A 22882-nucleotide genomic window follows, 5' to 3' on the forward strand; every position below is an offset into this window, starting at 1 on the left:
AAAATGAAAAATGCCAAGGGAACCGTATTGTACGGCAAAATGATGTATTTTTCCAAATGGCTTAAAACTTTCAAAATTTGACTTATAAAATAACCTTTTCACCTTTCATACAAACTAATTTCCTTTAGATATGCAAATTTCTTTTCACATGTGAATTTTCTCTCAAACATGAGCATATGCCAATTTTCTCTCAAATATGCAAATTTATTTTTTCAAATATGTGAATTTTCTCCTAAAGGCTTTAGCATCTCAGGTAGCACCCTCAACGAGGAAGTCCTGTTAGCCATTCATTGTTTACCCAATTTAGTTCCCCAATAAAAGTTTTAGATTCAGGTAAATCATTGGTGGACAGGGCGAATTCGATCATCGAATTCAATCATGTTCAAAGGTCAGGGCATTCACAAATGTGACAATATTTAGTTAAAAAAATGTGTGCACATTTTGGGAACCTTCACAACTCATGGTTGCCAATGTCCCAACAATGTGCAAGCATCCTTTAAATAAAATCACATAAGGGGGCACAAACAGGAGGACATTTGCAAATGTATAGAAAAAAATTCACGTATTTGAGAGAAAAAGCACATATTTGAATATTTAGGAGAAAGTTTAAGAAGGAAATTTGCTTGTGCGAAAGGTAAAAAGGTCCTTTTACAGCCAGAACTTTGTGAATTTGAACATGGGGCAGATTTTGAAAATTATGTCATTTCGGAAAACACATTGGACGAATCAGATTATTGATATCATGATCAAACTACTTTCATGTAACTCAAAACAGATGGATGAATTGCACAACCAATTACAAAGAGAAGAACGTAACCTACATTAAATTGTGCCAATTGCAAAATCTCATGTTGGTCATCCCACTAACATTTTTGGAAGCAGTGACATTTCTGGCTTAATCTACTTGGTCCATGAGATATTTCCTAAATGAGTGAAAGAAGACCTCGACTCCCTGATATCAGTTTGCATGTAAATCCCCAGTGCTGTAAGCTGTTTACCGCTGCAAAGCTGAGTGAAATCTGCACTAATGTAGCAAAAGTGCAAAACAGAATGAAGTAGCAGCACCTCCCTAGGATCCCCACATACATATGATGTGGCAGATGCCCGGGGCGAAAGCATCATTAGATAGAAAAGAGTAGAAAGGAAAACGTTTCATGTAAAATATGCACAGATCAGATTTTGACCCGAATCTGAAATAGCACTGACTTATAATCCAAATCTGATAAAAAAACACAAATAATCCAATCTATCACATCTGAGTCCAATTTGGTTCGAATGCACATTCAGATCTTACTTTAAGGACCCAAATTCGGAGATAGCATGTTGGATTCAAACCGGATATCCAACTCGTTTGCACCCTAAATGATATTCTAAATGGAGTCCCTCAATCAGATTCAGAGACACCTTGGAGCAGTCTAGCAGAACGTTATATTTATACAACTTCAAAGGAGTAGAAGACCAAGATGGCATGAATTCACCTTGTGCCTATACCCTTACCATAAATAAAATTTCTTTCTACAGAAGCAAATTTATATATTGTTGGTCTGATTCTCCTAAGCACCCTGTTCCCATATTTCTACTTGTCTTGTGGAAATCTCCTTCCTCTTCAAGAATGAACGCAGAGATGAGGGTTCAAAGGGAGGAGGCAAAGTACATGGGCCTGTGGTTGATGCGCTCGCGACCATCGACTCCTTCATGAATCTGTTCACAAGGCCTCTTGCAGGGCAGGCCATCAATTCCGAGCAGTAAAGAACTGCTTCAGCAGGCACCGTGGGCTTATACTTCAAGAGCTTTGCGTACTCCACTAAGAGATGAAACATGTAATCATAAACGTACTCCATCTTTAGCTCGTCCTGAATGAAGCTGCTTGCTGCCCTTCCAATGGCTTGCGCCTGCACCAAACTCCGTGCATCAATTCACAAGGTCAGAGTCCGAACAGGATAACAATCGTAGGCCTAAACACAACATTTTCATTTCCTCTGTGATACTTGGGACCAAAAGGCGTACGGTAAACCATGCATTCAAGAGATTTTGTCTAATTTGCAGACAACATAATTAATTTTCATGTTTACTTTGAAATAATCACAAAAGATGCCAATCAAATGTTTAACTGCAAGTCTATTTTCTTTTTCCCTTTTTTTGTGTATTTTTACAAGCATGATCACTTCCCTAAGTATATGGTCCATAAGAAACTACTGTTAGGAATGACCACTTGCGTATGCCACACATTGTAAAGTCCACTTAAAAAAAAAAATTGTGTCACAGACGTGCCGGGCATGTGCCGATGCCGGACTCGGATCCGAGCCCGACCCAAACCCAGGTTCTCGAACGTTCGAGACGCAGGCTCAAACAGGCAAGGGGCAAAACCCCTCGCAACCCTCTCTCCTCCGCTCCGGCATCCTATCCCCCTCTCCCCCTCTGAGTTTTTTCGGCAGGCCACCGGCGACCACTGTCGCCGACGACCTCGCCCGACACTCTGTCCCCTTGCGGACGCCGATGACCTCGTCGATGCCTCACACCATTCACCCCCTTTGTCACCCTCTTCCTCCTTGTGTCCGGCAGACGCCGTCGATGACCCCGCCCCGTGCCTGACCACCTCTCCCCCTACGAGCGACCCCGACTCCTCTCTTCTCCCATTGCTCCCCCCATCGGCGACTTGCGGCCAAGCACCACCATCGCCCGACATCCCCCTCACTGGGGACGTCACCGGCGCCTCAGCCATGGCCACCCCGATCTTTCCCCCCTCTCATCGCTATTCCCGACCCTCTGCCACTGTCCCTCGACCCTCTGTCACCCCTTTTCCTCGCCTGTTGTCCGCACCAGACGTCGGCAATCCCAATGCCTTTGCTCTCTCTCGCTTGTCGTGTCCCAGCAGGCGACACCTCCAGCCTTCTTAGGTGATTTCTTCCCCCTTCTCCGTTGTCTTCTTCTTCTACCTCTTCTTCTCCTTTTTCATAAGGGAGGGGCCTAGCTCCCTCCCTGTTATCTTGGGTTACGAGGGAGGGGTTCGGCCCCTCCCCCGTTCAAACCCCTCAAGGTAGAAAAAAATTGTGCAAAGTACAATGAACGAACTTAACTTAAGCAATTAAAACTTAAAATGAGAAAAAAAAGGACTAAGGACAATATGTATACGTATATTTATATATGTATGCATTTAACTCAAGGATGCAGTTTCACAACCTTTATCCTTTTTACTTTTTCTGTACTTTACTTTTTTGTTGCCCCGCGCTTTATGTGCCATGGCTTTTTACTTTTCGTTTTTAATTTCTGTACTTTCTTTTTTGTTGCTCCGCGCTTTATGTGCCATGGCCTTTTACTTTTCGTTTTTAATTTCTGTACTTTCCTTTTTGTTGCCCCGCACTTTATGCGCCATGACTTTTGCTTTCTGTTTTTAATTTTTGTATTTTCTTTTCTGTTGCCCCACGCTTTATGCGTCACAGCTTTTACTTTCTGTCGCTTTTAATTTTTGTATTTTTTTTTCATTGTCTCGCACTTTATACGCCTAGGCCTTTCTTTTTCTGTCTTACTTTCCTGTACTTTACTTTCCTATTGTCGTCGCACTTTATGCGCCCAGGCTTTTATTTAGGTCTTTCTTGCTTATATTTATACTCCTGCATTTATTTACCGCATTTACTTTTTTCTATGCATTGTTTCGTCCTTACCTTGCTGCAACACTTCACGCATATGCTTTGCTCTTGCATGTGCTATTTTGTTCTTTGTCATCGTGCTTTGCGCATAGGCAGTGCTCTTACATTTTAGTTGCTTACGTTTTATGTTTAATCGATGTACGACTTTGTGCCTCGTGAGTCACCTTTCACACTTGCTTAGCCAAGGTATAATTCTGTACCTCGTGTGTTGCTTATACATTGGTTTGCTTGTGTATTTGGATGGTCGAGGTATGATTTCATACCTCGAGTGCTGCTTGCGCGTCTTACGCTCGATGTGCAACTTTGCATATCGAGTCTTGCTCCTCGTTTTGCCATTTCACTGTAACATGTACGGGCTTGCTCTTTGTTAGCTTGCACTCGCTGAGTGCAGCTTTGAGCATATTCCATCTTGTTCATTTGTCTTAAAAGACACGATGCACACTTATGCACTTTGGTTCTCAAAAAATGATGATTTTTAGGCGCAAACCTATTTTCAAAATGCATAGTTTTGTAAAACAGATTTTGAAAGCCTTTTGCAAGATAGCGGCTAGATCTCTCAAATCGATGTATTTGAGAGAAGTGTTTTACAACTTTGGTTTGCATATTCGATACAACTCGGATAACCCTATTTAGGAGCTTGTGCATGGGTTGGTCAAGGGTTCTATTGAGGAACCTGCACCATTGCTAGATCATTGCTATATCCCTTTGGTTGTGAGACTTTGTTAGGTCATCTTGTCACTCCTTTTGTGAGTTTTTACTGTAAAAAATCCATGCCCCTCTCCTTGTAGTCATACTTTTAGACATGTACAATATGTTAAACTACGAGGAGTATGATGAGAGGTTTGTGGTAACCTCGAAATGTGTTTTGGCATTATTGTAACCATGAAATGTTGATATTCGCCTAACAGGCATGAGGCTCATGACGGTCTAAAGGACCAGAGCATGAAAAGTTTGAACTTGAATGGTTACACCATGTACTTTTGACAAAGCAATGTTTGAGGATTTCTTTTGAGAAATCCATACCTCTCTTATCATGGTTATACTTCTGAACAGGTACATTGAGAACTACGATGTGTAAGATGAGAGGTCTATATTTACCTCGAACGTGCAATGGCATGTGTTTGAGACCATAAAATGGTAACGTTTTTACCCTCACAATAAGTTGACCCCTCCCATCGTGGTTGTACTTTTGAATAGGTATGTTGCATACTGCGGTGAGTAGGATGAGTGGTGTGTGGTTGTCTCAAATGTGCAATGACGCGTATAAATCATATTTGGTGATGATTTCGCCTTCGCAGGCAACATGCTCAAGTAAGTCTAGCAGACCAAAGCATGTAGAATGGAGCGGTGGTTAAGAAACTCTCGTCGTGCTCATTCGATCTGCTGACTCCCACCAAGAGAGAGGATGAGATGGTACAAAACTCTGATGGACAAGCCATTAATAACTATTTTGGGCAAAAGACTCAGCTTCCTCAGTCATCAGAGTTAGGAGAAATGAGCTACAAAAGATAACTTTCAGGCCACTTCTACAAAAGTTTGGATGCATCTACGGGCTACTTATGCCTTTAAAGATTTACTCTCTTGGTCACTGATCATCCCCTTAGGAGCAAACTCAGCTAGTTACCCAGAGTATCTAAAATACATGGCATAATAAACCTCTCGATTAGTCTCAGTTGTTTCTACGTTCGTGCTTTACGCATACCCGCCTGACCAGCTAATATCAAAACATAAGTTAACCTATTCACCTCTTTTGAGATGTGTGTGCTGTGACAGAACTTACTTGTTTGCTCTAAAGTTTGGTATACTGCTCATTGCATTATGCACGCCTGTTGTAGTGTTATACTAGTTCTTTGCTAGTAATAATCAATTGCTTGTACTAGTTAAATGCTTATGATAATAGTATTATGCTAGATGCAATATGATGTCGGTGACTTGCTTTACTACTTGGTTGAATTATTTGTGCTTGTTGTAATGTAGTACTTGTTAGCTCGAGTCTCTTATGACTAATGTGACTGCTTATAGCTCGTAATATACGAACTGTTCACATCTTATGGTTAATGCAATTGCTTGATTATATAACTGTTTATAGTTGGAATTTACGCATTGCCTATACCTTGTTATTGGTAGAATTGTTTGTAATATAATTGCTTACAACTCGTAATTTATGAACTATTTACAACTAAAACTAATGTAGTTGCTTGTCTTATGAGCTGCTTACATTTTATGATTAATATCACTGTTGTCGTGTGATTGCCTACCACGTATAACTTATAAACTGCTTGTAATGCAATTGCTTATAGCTTGTGGTTTACGAAGTGCATGCGCCTTGTAATTAATAGAACTGCTTGTTGTGTAATTGCTTGCATCTTATGAATAACGCATTTACTTGTTGTGAAATTATGCATGTCTTAGGATGAATGAACTCTGACCCTCTGATAGTTAATTGCTCACATGATTTCATAATTTATTTCTCACTTGCTTAACTCATTACTTGTTATAATTGCTTATTTAAGTTTCACATTGTCTCACTTGTGCACCTACAAATTTTTTGTGAAACTGATCAATTTTATGGGCATATGGTGTTTTGGGTTGCGATGGCACGATGACGTGATGAGATCAAGATGAGACTATTTTTCTAATGTTTCGCTCCTGAAGACATTTTGATAATTTTGGTATAAAGTTTCTTTGAAAGCCTCTTTTTTTATTAAACTCTAAATTATTAAAACCGTGTTACCAAAACTTTGTTTCTTCTTTTTATTTTAATAAATATATTGAGTTGCAAATCTGTCTGTGAGGAAAAGTTTGCACTGTAATGTGCACAAGGTCTAGGGACTTGCTATTTCAAATATGATTTTTTGCTTAACCTCTGTTTCAAACTCTGATAAATGATCAATTTCAAAGCTTTCAACATTTTTCATAAAAGGTTTCAAGTTCAGGATTTTTGGGGCGTTACACACATGTATTTGATTGGTAGAGAAAGGTAAACTCATCTTTATATGATATTATGATGCTAGCACCCATGCGACCATACACAGGCACAAAGAGAGAGAGAGAGAGTCTTACATGTATATAGCTGCATTCACTGAGATTAACTTAAAAATAATCTTGAATTATCTATAGTAAAAACAAGCAGCTGTTTGACACTTTATATTCAGTTTCACAGTAGTAGTCATGTGTGAGTCTGGTTATGAACTGTTGTTACACAAGCTAACGATGTTCCTTGCATAAGAATATGAAAGATGCAATATTTGTTGATTCCGAAAGAAAGGGAAAGTATATAGATTTATTAGAACCTACAGAATATTTTGCCTAAATTAAAGAGTTTAAGATTATGACATGCCATGAGATATTATTTACCTTTTGTTTGTGTCTATTTCCCCAGTCAACTGCAAATTTGATGGAGCGGCATTTATCATCATCCTTTATAGGCCAATAGTGATGGACAGGCATAAGAGACCTGGTGAAGAAATCATAGTACTTTGGCTTCACTAGCAGAGTTGTAGAATCGCATGCCAAAATATACTTCTCGCTCACAGACCATGCAGACCCTTCTATGTAGATCTTGTACCTGTATGAATATATGTTCAGAATTCATCATTTAACAGAAGGGTTTAGGGCCTTGACTTAGCTTGAATTGAGGTCTTTGAGTTTTTATCCTGAACTCCCACGATAAATTTTGAGACGGCACCTAAGGGTCAGGTGCCGAATACCAGGATTCATACTTGAGATGTAAAATAAGAATGAGCAATAGGAAGAGAAAGCAATTTCATATCTTCACACCTGTGAGCACACTGGTCGGTCAGGTTAGACTGTTTATATCCTTGTTTGTATTCTTTGATCCAGTCCTGGAAGCAGACAGAAGAAACTAAAATATTAGAACAAAGGTCATTTAGAATCTCAATTTTTTTTTTTCCATATTTCGCCTAGGGAAACCGTGTCCGAGACTACAGACTTTCTCTCCATCCCAGTGGCGTAAAACGCCTGGGCTAGTACCCTCACTCCCAGGGCCTATGCTTGCTTTGCCTAATGCAAGGAGGTTAGCTACCGCGGGAATCGAACCACAACAGATGGTCTAGCAGCCAAGGCTCGCTCCAACTACGCTAACCCCTTTGGGATCTCATTGCGGCACAAAAACTTCCAGCTTTTTGTTTTTAATTTTTCTGAATGAAAGTAAAAGTTTATTCATAGGAAAGATAAAACATGCATGAGAAAGCACATAATTCCAAGGATGAGCAATCATCCCATTAACGTGAAGCATTCAAAAAGAGGAATGCATTTAGTGGATGCAAACAACAAGACTGGACTATTCTTAACCAATTCACTAAATCAATATCTTGAATATTCTTTTAACCAAGCACAAGACCAATTTCTTGGCAAAGAGGTTGGTCCAATATTACCATGTAGAAAATAAAAGCTTCATCAGAAATAAACATATGATTAATCTTAAAAAGGGAGAAATAAAATTTGGTATAAGTTGTCAGGGAGAAATGAGGCAACCAAAACAAGCTAATGCAAGCATGTTAAGGAAAAGACTTGGTAAAATTCACATTGATGAATAGAGTACCTGGGTGTATACACGAGCACCCCAATCCTTTGCCTCGGAAACATTGCACTTGAGAAGGTCCAGTCTAGTTTCAGCAACATAGGGATTCCCCTTCCAATAAGCGGTAGGATCTCTGTCCATCCATTTGATCTTTTGGTTGCCTTCTTTCAATTCCTTCAACAAATCATCCCATGGCTTTATGTTTATCTCAGGCCTGAATATATATACATATCAACTCGTGTAAAGAATTTATGAGGCTACACTTGACAAAAAAATTAGTGGTTCAAGTCAGGCTAAAAGGGTTGCTAGTCTTCACAGAATGAAACGTTCTGGGAGGCATGTCCTGGAAATATGGGCACTAGTAGGGGAGCCTAATCCAAAATTTCCATGTAAGTGGATGCATCCAGAGTTATTAAACGTTGCAGCAGAACCCGATTTATTACCCGAATAAAAAAAAAAATGCCCAAACTTTGAAACAGAGAAAAGATTAATTGGGTGGACTGGAGACCGAAAGATGTGTTGTTTACCAACCCCAGAAGGACCAATCCGGGAACACGATATCCAGCGTGCGGTTGTCCCCACAGTAACGAAACAGTGGGGGTGGGGCCAGCCCTCCACTGCGGTAGTTCCTGGCCCTGACCACGGGCCAGTCCACGCAGTCGAACATGAGGTCCAGATCCGGGACCCGACCGGGGTACCTACGGAGCAGCTGGAGCACGCCCCACAGGGTGAAGACGTCCCTCTTCTGGAACGACCGCCGGTACCGCTGCACGTAGGCTCTCCCTTCCACGACGACAAGCCGGAAGTTTGCCGTCCGGCGTGCCCGCTCCACCATCTCCAGCGTGATCCCGCTCTCTTTCCATGGCAGCAGGTCCTCATGGATCCATCGAAAGTACTCCGGGCAGGTGGGTCCGGCCCGAGACGGCTCCGGCGATGAGGACGGTGGCGGGTATCGGCAGAATTCTGTGCTGTTTCTTGGGGGGCAATTTAGTAATTTCAGAACCGCTGGTGCTCGGGTGCTGGTTTTCCTGTTGGGCTCCTGCGATGAGGACGGTGACGGGTAGAACTCTGTGCTGTTTCTTGGGGGGCAATTCAGTAATTTCGGAGCCGCTGGTGCTCGGGTGCTGGTTTTCCTGTTGGGCTTCGTGTTCAGGTTGGTGGCGGGTCTCTGGAGGGTCCGAGTCGCTACAACCACGGCCGGTTGTGGGGTGCGCGGCAATGGCATTGACTGCAAAATGCGAGAGGAATCAATAGGGTGCGACAATCAAAACAACCAACCAACCAACAAAATCAAGTGTAATCATATCGTGCACTACTCCAACCAAGTAATATGCAGCACTAATTATAATAATAGACCAAGATTTTAAAGGGAAGACCTTCCCACTTGACACTTTACAGAAAATAGCACCAGATTGAAAATCAAAGAGACATATTCCAAAGAATTCTGAGGGCGTGGCATATCAAAAAATGAGTATATCATGAGAGTGCGGTGTATCTTCTCCCCCGATGATGCACTGAATCCCACGTCTGAGTTCGGGGGTCTGAATGAGCACCACGTATACAAGCACATGGGGCTTGTATTCCGGTGTATGTTGACATCACTTAGCATTGGAGTCTGATGTGGTTGCAAAGACTTCAGTACCCTTTCTTGCTATTTTTCTCATAAAGCGATGGTTTGAGAAAATGACAAAAATGCTCTTCATTCAAAAAAGAAAAAATAAACAGCTCAAAAAAAGGACAAACATGTCCTCCATCCAGAAAGTCGATGATGATGTTGACTCTTCAAAGTCTTATTCTTCTTTTTTCGTAAAATATTGTAAAACCCTCTCTCTCTCTCTCTCTAAAGAAGAAATCAAGGAAGACAAAGAGTTCTCCCTGAAGAAGACCATAAACATCAACCATCTCACTCTCTCTCCCTTCTCTCTCTACTTCTGTGCACATCCAACAGACGATCGTACATTGCTTCATCAAACACCGACTGACCTGCACACTGACTGTAGCATCGTTCAACTTGATGAGTTGTGGAGCCTAATTCATAGTTTTTGCCCTCACAGGAGAAGTTTGGGGGCTCCTCCCAGCGTGGGTAACATCATTCAACTTGATGAGTTGTAGAGCCTGATTTATAGTTTTTGCCCTTACAGGAGGGGGGTCCGGGGGCTCCCCCCCCCCCCCGGCGAGAATCCCAACAACAATTTGTAGTATTATCGGGCTTTCCTACAGCGATTTATAGTATTTTCGGGTCTCCAACGAGCCCCACAACGATTTATAGTGTTATCCAGCTTTTCAACAGTAATTTGTAGTGTCTTCCACAAATCACTATAGCGATTTATAGTGTTTTTGGGTCTTCAACGAGCCCCACAACGATTTATAGTGTTATCCGGCTTTTCAACAACAATTTATAGTATCTTCCGCAAATCACTATAGCGATTTATAGTATTTTTGTGTCTCCAACGAGCCCCACAATGATTTATAGTGTTATCCGGCTTTTCAACAACGATTTGTAGTGTCTTCCGCAAATCACTATAGCGATTTATAGTATTTTTGGGTCTCCAACGAACCCCACAACGATTTATAGTGTTATCCGGCTTTTCAACAACGATTTATAGTGTCTTTCGCAAATCATTATAGCGATTTATAGTGTTTTTGGGTCTCCAACGAGCCCCACAACGATTTATAGTGTTATCCGGCTTTTCAACAACGATTTGTAGTATCTTCCGCACATCACTATAGCAATTTATAGTGTTTTTGGGTCTCCAACGAGCCCCATAGCGATTTATAGTGTTGTTGGATCTCACTATAGCGATTTGTAGTGTCTTCTACAAATCAATATAGCGATTTGTAGTGTTATTTAGTAAGCAAATCGCTACCCGAATTAGGACCAACTTGTCAGGGTCATATCTCCCTAACCGAAGGTCATATTCCAAATCCGTAAAAAGTGGTATCTTCGTTATTGAGTCTAGTTTATTCCTGTAAATTTTCAGTGATTTCTATTGTCATTTTATTCTCCATTTTAACTAAAAATCAGACCCCTATTATTCTGTGTTATTTGAGTTGCACAACACCATTCTTGCTTGACATCCACATCTTGATTCTGGCATGCTCTTTGTTGGATTTTCCATTGATTTCTTCCAACCTTGCTTGGAACAAACATATGTCTTTATCACCACGACACCCTGTGCATTTTTTGACCACAACACCTGGGACCCATGCCGGGGGGAGCCCCTGGACCCCCCTCTTGTAAGGGCAAAAACTTTAAATCAGGTTCCACAACGAATCAAGTTGAACGATGCTACCCACGCTGGGAGGAGCCCCCAAACCCCCCTCCTGTAAGGGCAAAAACTCTGAATCAGGCTCCACAACGAATCAAGTTGAACGATGTTATCCACGCTGAGAGGACCCCCCAAACCCTCCTCCTATAATGGCAAAAACTCCGAATCAGGCTCCACAACGAATCAAGTTGAACGATGTTATCCACGCTGGGAGGAGCCCCCAAACCCTCCTCCTATAAGGGCAAAAACTCTAAATCAAGCTCCACAACTCATCAAGTTGAATGATGCTACCCACGTTGGGAGGAGCCCTCAGACCAATCTTTCTGTAAGGGTAAAAACTCTGAATCAATCTCCATAACTCTTCAAGTTGAATGATGCTACCCACGCTGGGAGGCGCCCCCAGACCCCTCTCCTGTAAGGGTAAAAACTCTGAATCAGGATCTACAACTCATTTAGTTGAATGACACTACTCACGCTGGGAGGAGCCCCTAGACCCCTCTCCTGTAAGGGTAAAAACTCTGAATCAGAATCTACAACTCATTTAGTTGAATGATGCTACCCACACTGGGAGGAGCCCCCAAACCCTCCTCCTGTAAGGGTAAAAACTCTGAATCAGGCTCCACAACAGTCAATGTACAGGTCAGTCGGTGCTTGATGGAGCAATGTAGGATCTTCTGTTGGATATGCACAGAAGCAGAAAGAGAAGGGAAAGAGAGAGTGAGAGGGTTGATGTTCATGGCCTCCTCCAGAGGAGATTTCTTTCTCGGATAATCCTGCAGTGCAGAGACTGGGTCTTAAATAATCATCTTCGGGGCACTTAAGTCTTTACAACCACTTCTTTTCAAGAATCGTCAATTTTTTGGCACCAATGGAGGAGAGGGTACTTAAGTCTTTGCAATCGCATCAAACTCCAACGCTAATTAATGCTGACAAACATGAGGATACGAGACATACATGCTTACATACGTGGTGCTTTTTGGCACCCCGAACATGAGATGTAGCTAACTCCCCTGTTGGGGGGGAACATATAACTTGCTTCGGTATATCATCGGCATATTGTATAGCATGGAGAACTCTTCCATATCCTTGCAAGCTCTCTAAGAAGCAGCAAGCCAAGGCTTTACGAAATAAACATTAAGACTTTCACCCATTATACATTGAAGATGAGCTGAAAAAGAGGGCAACCTTGTCCGAGTTCTCTCTCCATTTTAAAGAATTCTCCAATTTCCCCCCTTTATATTAATGGCCACCTATGTCGTAGAGATAATTAGCTCAATAATCCAAATGTTGAATTGTTGATCCATACCCATTCCAATGGCACTGTAAAAAGAAAGACCAAGTAACCGTATCGAATGCTTTATGAATATCAAGTTTGAGAACGAAGGTCGGCAACTTTTATGCAAAAAAGAGAGTGATGCCAGGAAGAAATGTGAATTAGAAAGACGAGATAAGGTCTTGTAAGACATCTTTCAATCTTTGGGCTAGGATTTTAGCAATGAGCACGTAGAGGCTTCCAAGCAAAGAAATAGGCCAAAAACTGAGATGTCTTCTATATTGAGGTCTTTGGGAATCAAAATAAATTAACTTATTTAAATCCTTAAGGGAACATGTGAAACTCACACAACAAATCTAGGAGCTCTTTCTTGCAATGATCCCACAATATTTTATAAAAAATGAGACCGACCGTCAAGCCCTCACCATATAGAGTTTGTTTTTTACCCGGACATAAATTCATAATTTTCTACAAAATCCAACTTTACCCTAAGTTGACGGAATGTTGCGGTAAGGTGGGGGTTTGGGGGTGATAACTCCAAAGGTAGTTTTATAATTTTATCTTAGACTTCTTGTTATATTCAACTATACTAGTAGACTCTTTGTAAAATTAGTAAGACTCTTATTTAAGGAGGCATCATCCTTTTATATTGTGTATTTCAATTAATAAAAGAAGAAGATTCAGTATGATTGTGGATATAGACAGTTTTTGTCGAACCACATCAGATTCTTATTTTCGTGTATGATTGTTTTTTCTTTTTTTTCTTTTTCATGCTTATTTCTTTAATCTATCGGTAGGCCGAAGGGTCACTTTTTCCTAACAACCTTAACCTCCTATTTAGAGAATGAATTCACTAAAGAGGATGCCTTCAAATGGACCACTTGTCTACATGAGAGGTACGACCAAGAGTCCCAGATTGAGCAAACGATTTTTGGAAAGTGCTTATGCTTAACGTAGCCTCCTCAATTCGAAGAAAAGGAATACAAATTTTGGAGTGCTGGTCTCCATACCTGAGCCATTGAATACGAGACAGCTGTCGCCATTTAATTTCATCAGCCGATAGTTGTGTCACTTGTTGCTTTATGGAATCGTCCCCCTCGCCAAAGTCGACGAGCTTACTTTGCAAGAACGTGAGCTACTCTTCCATTTTCAGAATTTGTGAGAATTGATGTCCACAATTGGCTTTAATCCAAGACGGAACTGAAGCAAACTTTTTGAGCTTAGAAGCAAACCGTGGCCCATTTGATTAAGATAGGTTTGGACCACCACACCAGGATGAAACAAATTTTGTAAATATTGGTATATGAAGCTACCAGGTTTTGAAACGGAACCTCTTGAGAGAGCGAACAAATGGCAAAACGCAATAATCAGTGCACCATGATCACGTGATCAGATACCCATTCAAGTCCTGGAATTCTTCAACAAATTTTGTCGAGATGAAAGCTCGATCTAGTTTTCGCAAACATGGTTCAGACCTTTTGTTGGACTATGAGAAGGGATGCCACCAAGCTAAACTTCATATAGATTTCATTTTTCAACAACAAATTCGTTGAACGACCTCATGGATCTAAAGGCCCTAACCGGAAGATTACAATAATCTCTTGCGGTGCACTAGGGCTCAGTAGGGGTGGCAAAATCTGACCCGACCCGCCAACCCGCTTCTTAGCCGGGTTAATTAGGGTTTGGCTGTTTACACGAACCTGCCGACCCGTTTATATATATATATATATATATATATATATATATATATATATATATATATATATATATATATATATATATATATATATATATATATATATATATATTAACTTATCTAACCCTAACTCCAACCCGCCAACCCGTTTGACCCGTTTAATAAACGGGTTAGGCAGGCGGGTCAACCCGTTTACACAAACCCGTCAACCCGTTTATATATATATATATATATATATATATATATATATATATATATATATATATATATATATATATATAACCCTAACTCTGACCTGCCAACCCATTTAATAAACGGGTCGCTGTGTCGTATAATCATGTCGTGTTGACCCGACCCGTTTATTAAATGGGTTAACCGTGTCGTGGCGGGTTACCCGTTTAATAAATGGGTCATGTTTGTGTTTGCCACATCTGACCTGTTTAATAAACGGGTCGTGTTCGTGTTGAGGTATTCTGACCCGCCAACTCACCGACCCGACCCGATTGCCACCCCTAGGGCTCAGGCACCCCAATAGAAAGGAATTTAGTGCAAACCAAAAGTGCCACCCAATAGAGCGAGAAATCAGGCCATAAACAACAATCAATAGGGAGATGTAATTATGGACAATAGAACATGATAAAAAAAGAAAACTCACCAGCAGAGACTACATCTCCCTTTTAAAGGTTAATTGTGGCTCGAATGAGTTCATTTTAGACTAAGACTCACCTTGTTACATAAATAAGTTTTTTTTTACTCTTGTTCATAATCCAGTATGAAATGAGAAATAAGAATCATATGAAGTTCTTTAATGGACAAGGACTCTATCTTTGAGAGTTATAAATAAAAGGTATGACCTCTTGAAAAATCTAAAGAAATATTTTTTGACTTAAGAGATGAAGAAAAGAAAGAGTATCTCTTTTTGTGTAAAAAAAGAGTGATTTTGTTCTTTTGGGTGGTTCTCTCATACTTAAGGCTTCTCTTGAATATTGATAGAAGGGAATGTAATAGCTTCTTCTTCGTGATAAAGAGGAAGGTTTGGATTGGACACACATCTATCTTTTTGATGGGTTCAACAATAAGTATGGTTGTTTCTGTTTATCACTTTATTTGTTCTTTTTTTATCGATGACTGATTATATTTATAAAAAATTTTGATACTCTTTTTTTTATAAATGTAGGTCATTTTGTCGGCCCACGTAAAAACCTCTTGTCTTGTGGCTGTATTTATTGTGTTTGTTTGTTTCTTAATTACATTAATATTATATTCAACCTAGTGTGATCCCAAGATAGGGCCCCAAAATTACAACTGACATAGTTCCAACAAATAGTTATTCCTCCTAAAGCACCCATTGTAACGCCCCAAAAGTTTGACTCGAGAAAAGAAAAGATTTGAATCGAAATACCTTTAAGGAAGAATCAGAGTTGCAGCAAGGATTTTCAAAGATATCAAAGGATTTTTAAAACACGAGTCAAATCTTCTGGGTACTTTTAGCAAAAAGACTCATCACAAATACAAGTTCACTTTTTAAGCCAAAATAGTGAGCAGAGAGTAAAAAGTACATTCATAACAGAAAGAGTTTACTTTATAAAGGGCAGAGGGGTGTCCACCCCCAAAACAACAAAAAGGTACAAAACGAAATAGCCAAGCGGGTCGACGAGAGAGGCAAAGCTTTGACTACGTAGCTTCTGCACCACCGCCAATAAGAAGAGCTACCTGTCACCTACACCCATAAAGAAATGGGGTCAGTCCTGAAAACTGGTAGGTGCGCAAAAGAAGTAAAATGAACTAATCTAAAGCATGCTTGAACAAAAGCAAGCAGAAACAGATACAATCTACGCAAGTGAATAGCAAAGCTAACAGGTACGTCATAAACGCAAGCAAACTAGTAGTACAGTGATATCAATACAACTGTAAGCAATCATACACAGGCTTATCATGCATACCTTCCAACTATCGTAAGCACAGACAGATAGTAAGGTAAAAGCAAACAGTACGAGAATAAATAAATGTGAGCATGCCATACGTGTGATCTGATTATTATCTGGACATTGTGGGTACGCACAATGTATAAACGTAGAAACAGCCAAAAACCTTTCAGGGGTCCATTATGCCACATATCTTATTATACCCTGAAGGACTGACTGAGTCCGCTCCTAAGGGGACGACCTGTGGTCGAGAGAGTAAGTCCCCAAAGGCTAGAAGGGGCCCACGGAGGCATCCAACTTCTGTAGAAGTGTCGAGCAACTACCACCTAGGATACTTATGGTGACGCCAACTCTCCTACCTTCGATGACTGGGGAAACCGAGCCTTTGCCCGTAATGGCCATGAATGGCCTGTCCACCGAAGGGTTTGTACCATCCATCCTCTCTCTCGATGAACCAACCCGAACAAGCACGATGAAGGGTTATTCATCATCATCGCCTTGCTCTATATGCTCTGGTCTATTCGACCCACTCGAGCATCTTGTCTGTGAAGGCGCATGTTTATCGTTTAGTGAGATGTTCAAAAGCCGATCATAAGGCCCATTCACTTTGCTCTACGCATCATAGCGTCGCATGCTCAGAGATATAGCTAAGTTTATAGCCACAAGTCGCCAAGAATACACAAAGGAGCTCAAGTACTGACAGCAATTTCTAAAAGCACCTGCAAAGCAGAACAATAGCATAATCGAAGTCTATATAGCATAGGCAAGAAATGAGTCAGCATAAGTAAGCAAAGCAATAAGTAGAGTGCACAAATATAATAGCCAAGGCGCATAAAGCGCGGGGCGACAGAAAGTAAGGTGCTGTAAAAGGAAATAGGACAAGGATCGCGAAACCGCATCCTTGAGTTTAAAAGACAAAAAAAGGAAAGCCTGGGCACATATAGCGCGGCGGCAGCAGAAAGTAAATGCTGAAAAGTAAACAGGACAAGGATCGCGAAACCGCGTCCTTGAGTTAAAAAGACAGAAAGGAAAGCCTGGGCACATATAGCGCGGCGGCAGTAGAAAGTAAATGCTCAAAAAGTAAACAGGATAAGGATCGCGAAACCGCGTCCTTGAGTTTAAAAAGACATACATATACGTATATAAGCAGGTTGGTTAATCATCTTTCATTTAGTTCAGTTTAGTTCATTCAAATCCTTTCACGCAACTTTCCCCTACCTTGGGGAGTCGCGGATCACTGCACGCCTGCGGGCGTAAGTTTGAAGGGTCTCGGGCCACGAGACACGCGAGCGCTCCGTCGTGCAACCTGTACACGCTAAAGAGGTCAGCAAGCCAAAAAGCAAAACAATCCCAAACGGCAAGCGGCAGCAAGGACTGAGCCCTGCTGACAAACAAAAGAGACGACAGGGGGCCTCTGCTCCCTGTCGGCAAACAGAACAATGACAGGGGGCTCCGCCCCCTGCCAGCAAAAACAAAGGCAAGGGGCCAGGCCCCTTGCCGCCAAACAGATAACGGTAGGGGGGGCAGGCCCCCTACCGACAACCAGAGGTGACAGGGGGCTCCGCCCCCTGCCAGCAAACACAAAGGCAAGGGGTCAGGCCCCTTGCCACCGAACAGATAACGGTAGGGGGGCCATGCCCCCTACCGACGACCAGGGGTGACAGGAGCTCCGCCCCCTGCCAGCAAAAACAAAGGCAATGGGCCAGGCCCCTTGCCGCCAAACAGATAATGGTAGGGGAGCAGGCCCCCTACCGACAAACAGGGGTGACAGGGGGCTCCGCCCCCTGCCAGCAAAAACAAAGGCAAGGGGCTAGGCCCCTTGCCGCCCAACAGATAATGGTAGGGGGGAACAGGCCCCCTACCGTCAACCAGAGGCGACAACAAACGGGAGGGGGCCAAGCCCCCTACCGATAACCAGAAAAATGGCAGGGGGGCAGGCCCCCTACCAACGCAACAGACAACGGCAGGGGGCCAGGCCCCCTGCCGACAACACGCCGGCGACAGGGGGGCTAAACCCCCTGCCGACCAAACAGACCCCAGCAAGGGGGGACGAAGCCCCCTGCCAACAACCGGCCGACGATAGGGGCTAAGCCCCCATCCGACAAAACGTCGGTGTCAGGGGGCCAAACCTCCCCCCTGACACACCGACGATGGCAGGGGGGAAGACCCCCTGCCGACAAGGAGGCTCGGGCAGGGGGGCGAAGCTCCCCCTACCGACGAGCGGTCGGAGACAGGGGCTAAGCCCCCAGCCGATCCAAGCACAACAACAGCGGGGGGGGGGCGAAGCCCCCCCTACCGGCGCACTGTCGGCGATAGGGGACTAAACCCCTGCCGGCCGATGAGTCCGCAACCCACGGAAAAGGAGAAGAGGGGAAAGCGCGTACCTCCAACAGTCCGACGGCAAGTCGTCGGAGAAGAGGGAGAAGCCGGCGGCGAATGAGCACGAAGGGGGGGGGGGGGAGACAACACCAAAGTGGCAGCCGGAGGGCGATCGGACCTTCGCCGGTCGGTGCGCCGCCGGAGCCGAGAACGAGAGGGGGAGAGAGAGAAAGTGAGAGAGTCGAGCGAGGGCAAATGCCCTCGCCCGAGGCACCCTACCCCCTTTTAAAAAAGGGGGGCGCGTACCGGCTTCTCGAATATTCGAGAAGTCGGGTCCGGCACAGATCCGGGTTCGGCCCGGATCCGGGATCGCCAACTGACCGGGACACGTGTCTGACACGTGTCTGGCGCGTGTCCGACACGTGTCAGACTCGTTTTTTTTTTCCAGGTATTACATCCTTCCCTCCTTAAAAAAATTTCGTCCACAAAATTTTATTACGAAAAGTCTGAAGCATATAATTCAGGGTATTTATCTCTTACATCAGCCTCTGGCTCCCAAGTACACTCATCGAAGCCATGGTGTCGCCATCGAACCTTAACAAAAGGTATCGTCCTGGATCTCGTCACTCGCTCGCAACGATCAACAATCTCCACTGGTCTTTCTTCGAAGGTTAGGTCATTTCGAACATCCACGTCGCCAAAGCAAACAACATGGGATGGATCGTGGATGTACTTTCGCAACATAGACACGTGCAAAACGTTGTGAATCTGTGCATATTGCGGAGGTAACGCCACCCGATAGGCCGTCCCACCTATCCGCTCCAAAACCTCGAAAGGTCCAATATATCGGGGACTCAATTTCCCTTTCTTTCCAAAACGGAAGACACCCTTTGTCGGAGATATCTTTATAAACACCATATCTCGAACTGCGAAGGAAAGCTCTCATCGACGGCGATCGGCATAACTCTTTTGCCGGCTCTGAGCAGTACGAAGACGCTCCCGAATACGATGCACTTGTTGGGTATAGTACTGGAGTACGATGGGTGACTCAAGCTTTCGCTCACCTACCTCTTCCCAGTAAATCGGTGCCCGACATAGTCTCCCATATAAAGCTTCGTATGGGGCCATGCCGATACTTGCGTGGTAGCTATTGTTGTAGGCAAATTCGGCCAAGCAAACGTGAGAATCCCACTCTCCATGCCAATCAATCATACAAGCACGTAACATATCTTCCAGGGTCTGAATAGTGCGTTCTGACTGCCCATCAGTCTGAGGGTGGAAAGCTGTGCTAAACTTTAGTTTAGTTCCCAAGGCTTGCTGGAGTTGCCCCCAAAATCTTGAGGTGAACCTCGGATCACAGTCGGATATAATAGAAAGTGGCACTCCGTGCAAACGAACGATCTCCCGAATATACATATCCGCAAGGCTGTCGAGCGACTGGCCGAGACAGAAAGGCAAGAAGTGCACGGACTTAGTGAGTCGATCAACTATTACCCAAATTGCATCATGCTTTTTCTTCGTTCGAGGTAACCCGACGACGAAGTCCATAGCGATGTCCTCCCACTTCCATAGCGGGATCTCCATTAGCTGCGTGACTCCACACGGTCGCTGGTGTTCGATCTTGACCTACTGGCAAGTCAAACATCGAGACACGAACTCTGCTAATTCACGCTTCATGCCGTTCCACCAAAAACTCCTTTGTAGATCTTTAAACATCTTTGTGCCTCCGGGGTGGATGGTATACTTCGATCCATGCGCTTCGGACAAAATTTCATTTTTCAGGGCAGGGTCACTAGGGACCCAAAGGCGATCTTTAAACCAAATACTACCGTCTTCCTTCAGACGGAACGAAGAACCGTCCTGAGTCGCACTCGACTTAAACCCCTCATAGCGTGGATCAAGCTTCTGCCCAGCAATGATTCAGGTAGACAACTCCGGAAGGACTATGAGGTTTGATAAACGCAACGAACCTGTTGGAGAAAGGAAAGGTTTCCATGAAACAAAATCCTCGATCATCCTCCACTCAGCAGCCATCGTGCTGACCACAACTCCAGAGGATTTGCGGCTAAGGGCGTCCGCAACAACATTCGCCTTTCCTGGATGGTAGGAAAGCGAAAAATCGTAATCTTTAAGAAACTCAAGCCATCACTGCTGACGCATATTGAGATCTTTTTGAGAAAAGAGGTATTTGAGACTCTGGTGGTCAATGAAAGCCTCGAACTGCACACCATATAGGTAATGTCGCCATACCTTTAAAGCAAAGACTACCGCGGCTAATTCAAGATCATGCGTAGGATAATTCTTTTCGTGCGGTTTGAGCTGACGAGAGGCATAAGCTATCACTCGACTATTCTGCATGAGAACCCCGCCCAGGCCCGTGCCTGAGGCATCGGTATAAATCACAAATCCCTCCTGGCCAGAAGGCAAGGCCAGGATAGGAGCAGAAGTAAGGCGCTCCTTCAGAGACTGAAAGCTGGCCTCGCAACTATCGTCCCATACAAACTTAGTCTCTTCCTTCAGCAGCTTGGTCATAGGTTGAGCAATCTTGGAGAAATCCTGGATAAACCGGCGGTAGTATCCAGCTAATCCCAGAAAGCTTCGAATGTCACGCACATTTCTTGGTTGCTGCCAGTTCAACACGGCCTCAACCTTCGCAGGATCTACGGACACCCCATCCGTCGAGATAACGTGCCCTAAAAACATCACTTCCTCGAGCCAAAATTCGCATTTGGAGAACTTAGCAAACAAGTGCTCCCTTCGCAAGGTCTTCAAGACAATGCTTAAATGCTCTCGGTGTTGCTCCCAACTCTCAGAGTAGACCAGGATGTCGTCGATAAACACGATCACGAAGGTGTCTAAGAAAGGCCTGAACACACGGTTCATAAGGTCCATAAAAGCTGTCGGGGCATTAGTGAGTCCAAAAGGCATAACAGTGAACTCAAAATGCCCATACCGAGTACGAAAAGTTGTTTTCGAAACATCGCCTTCCTTGATCCGAAGCTGATGATATCCGGATCTAAGATCAATCTTGGAGAAGACCCTAGCTTTCTGCAGTTGATCAAACAAATCCTCAATACGCGGTAACGGATATTTATTCTTGATCGTGACCTGATTGAGCATTCGATAATCAATGTACAACCTCAAAGATCCATCCTTTTTCACGAACAGAACAGGAGCCCCCCAGGGTGACACACTAGGGCGAATAAACCCCTAAATCATAAGCTTCTGAAGCTGCTTTTTGAGCTCTTCAAGCTCAGCGGGTGCCATACGATACGGAGCCTTCGAGATGGGTGCGGTGCCGGGCAACAAATCAATACAAAACTCCACTTCTCGGGGAGGAGGAAGACCAGGCAATTCTTGGGGAAAAACATTGGGGTAATCACATACTATATCCAACTCGCCAATGGGGGTAAGTGTCTCTACTGACTGAATGAGATTCACGAGAAAAGCGGAACATCCCTTTCGTAAGAAGCTCTGCGCTTGAAATGCTGAAATCAATTTGGTCTCCCGTACCGATCGTGGAATCCGAAATTCCACCTTCGAAGAGCCTGGAGGAGACAAAACAATTCTACCCTCACGGCACAAAACCTTGGCATGGTATTTGTGCAACCAATCCATGCCCAGGACAACATCAAACTCAGACATTTCGAGCAAAATGGCACAGACTGGCATATGTCGCTCAGCTACAACCACATCTAAATCTGGCAAGTAGGTGACGCAAACTGTATTCTTCCCAATCAGATTATAAACATCTAAAGCAGAGTCTAATTGAGATATAGGCAATTTCAATTGTGCAGCAAAACTTGCAGAAATAAACGTGTGTGTGGCACCACAATCGAAAAGAACGAAAGCTGCACGATCTGCAACTAAAATCGTACCTTGCACGAGATCTCCTTTAGTCAACTGCTCGGCCGTAGCGGTATAGACGCGCGCAGGAGCTTTCTTCACGCCGCTGGTCTGTGGCTGCTCTGGCTGGGTCGACGATGGCGCCTGCAGCTGCAGGGGAGGCTGGGACGCACCGGTGGCCTGCTTGAATTCGTTTGTCGCCTTCTTGCGGCAATCGCGAATGAAATGGCCCATCTTGCCACAATATAAACAGTCGCCTGTCTCACGAGGGCAAGGTTGACCCGCGTGAAACCTCCCACACTTACCGCAAGCTCCACTAGGAGGTCGCCGTGGCGGACTATACTGGTTTCACTGCCTTTTTGCC

The 22882-nt window shown here is 43.6% G+C and overlaps 1 protein-coding gene across 2 annotated transcripts in view; it reads right to left on the reverse strand.

Moving 5' to 3' along the window:
- Positions 1-1416: 1416 nt before the first annotated feature.
- Positions 1417-22882, reverse strand: part of LOC149845071 (uncharacterized) — a 39560-nt gene continuing 18094 nt past the window's right edge. The window contains exons 2-6 of one of the 2 annotated variants that reach the window (XM_089995487.1): positions 8718-9418; positions 8212-8404; positions 7428-7492; positions 7005-7215; positions 1417-1892 (exon numbers count right to left, since the gene is read on the reverse strand). In XM_089995487.1, the coding sequence (XP_089851613.1) occupies positions 1554-1892; positions 7005-7215; positions 7428-7492; positions 8212-8404; positions 8718-9418 (1509 nt within the window). In that variant the 3' untranslated portion in view covers positions 1417-1553. Of the gene's footprint in view, positions 1903-7004; positions 7216-7427; positions 7493-8211; positions 8405-8717; positions 9419-22882 lie in introns of both variants that reach the window. The other variant, XM_089995488.1, reaches the window with a different exon arrangement.

The sequence above is a fragment of the Nuphar pumila genome, chromosome 2, assembly GCF_984573655.1.
Source record: "Nuphar pumila chromosome 2, dmNupPumi1.hap1.1, whole genome shotgun sequence".
Taxonomy (NCBI): Eukaryota; Viridiplantae; Streptophyta; class Magnoliopsida; order Nymphaeales; family Nymphaeaceae; genus Nuphar; species Nuphar pumila.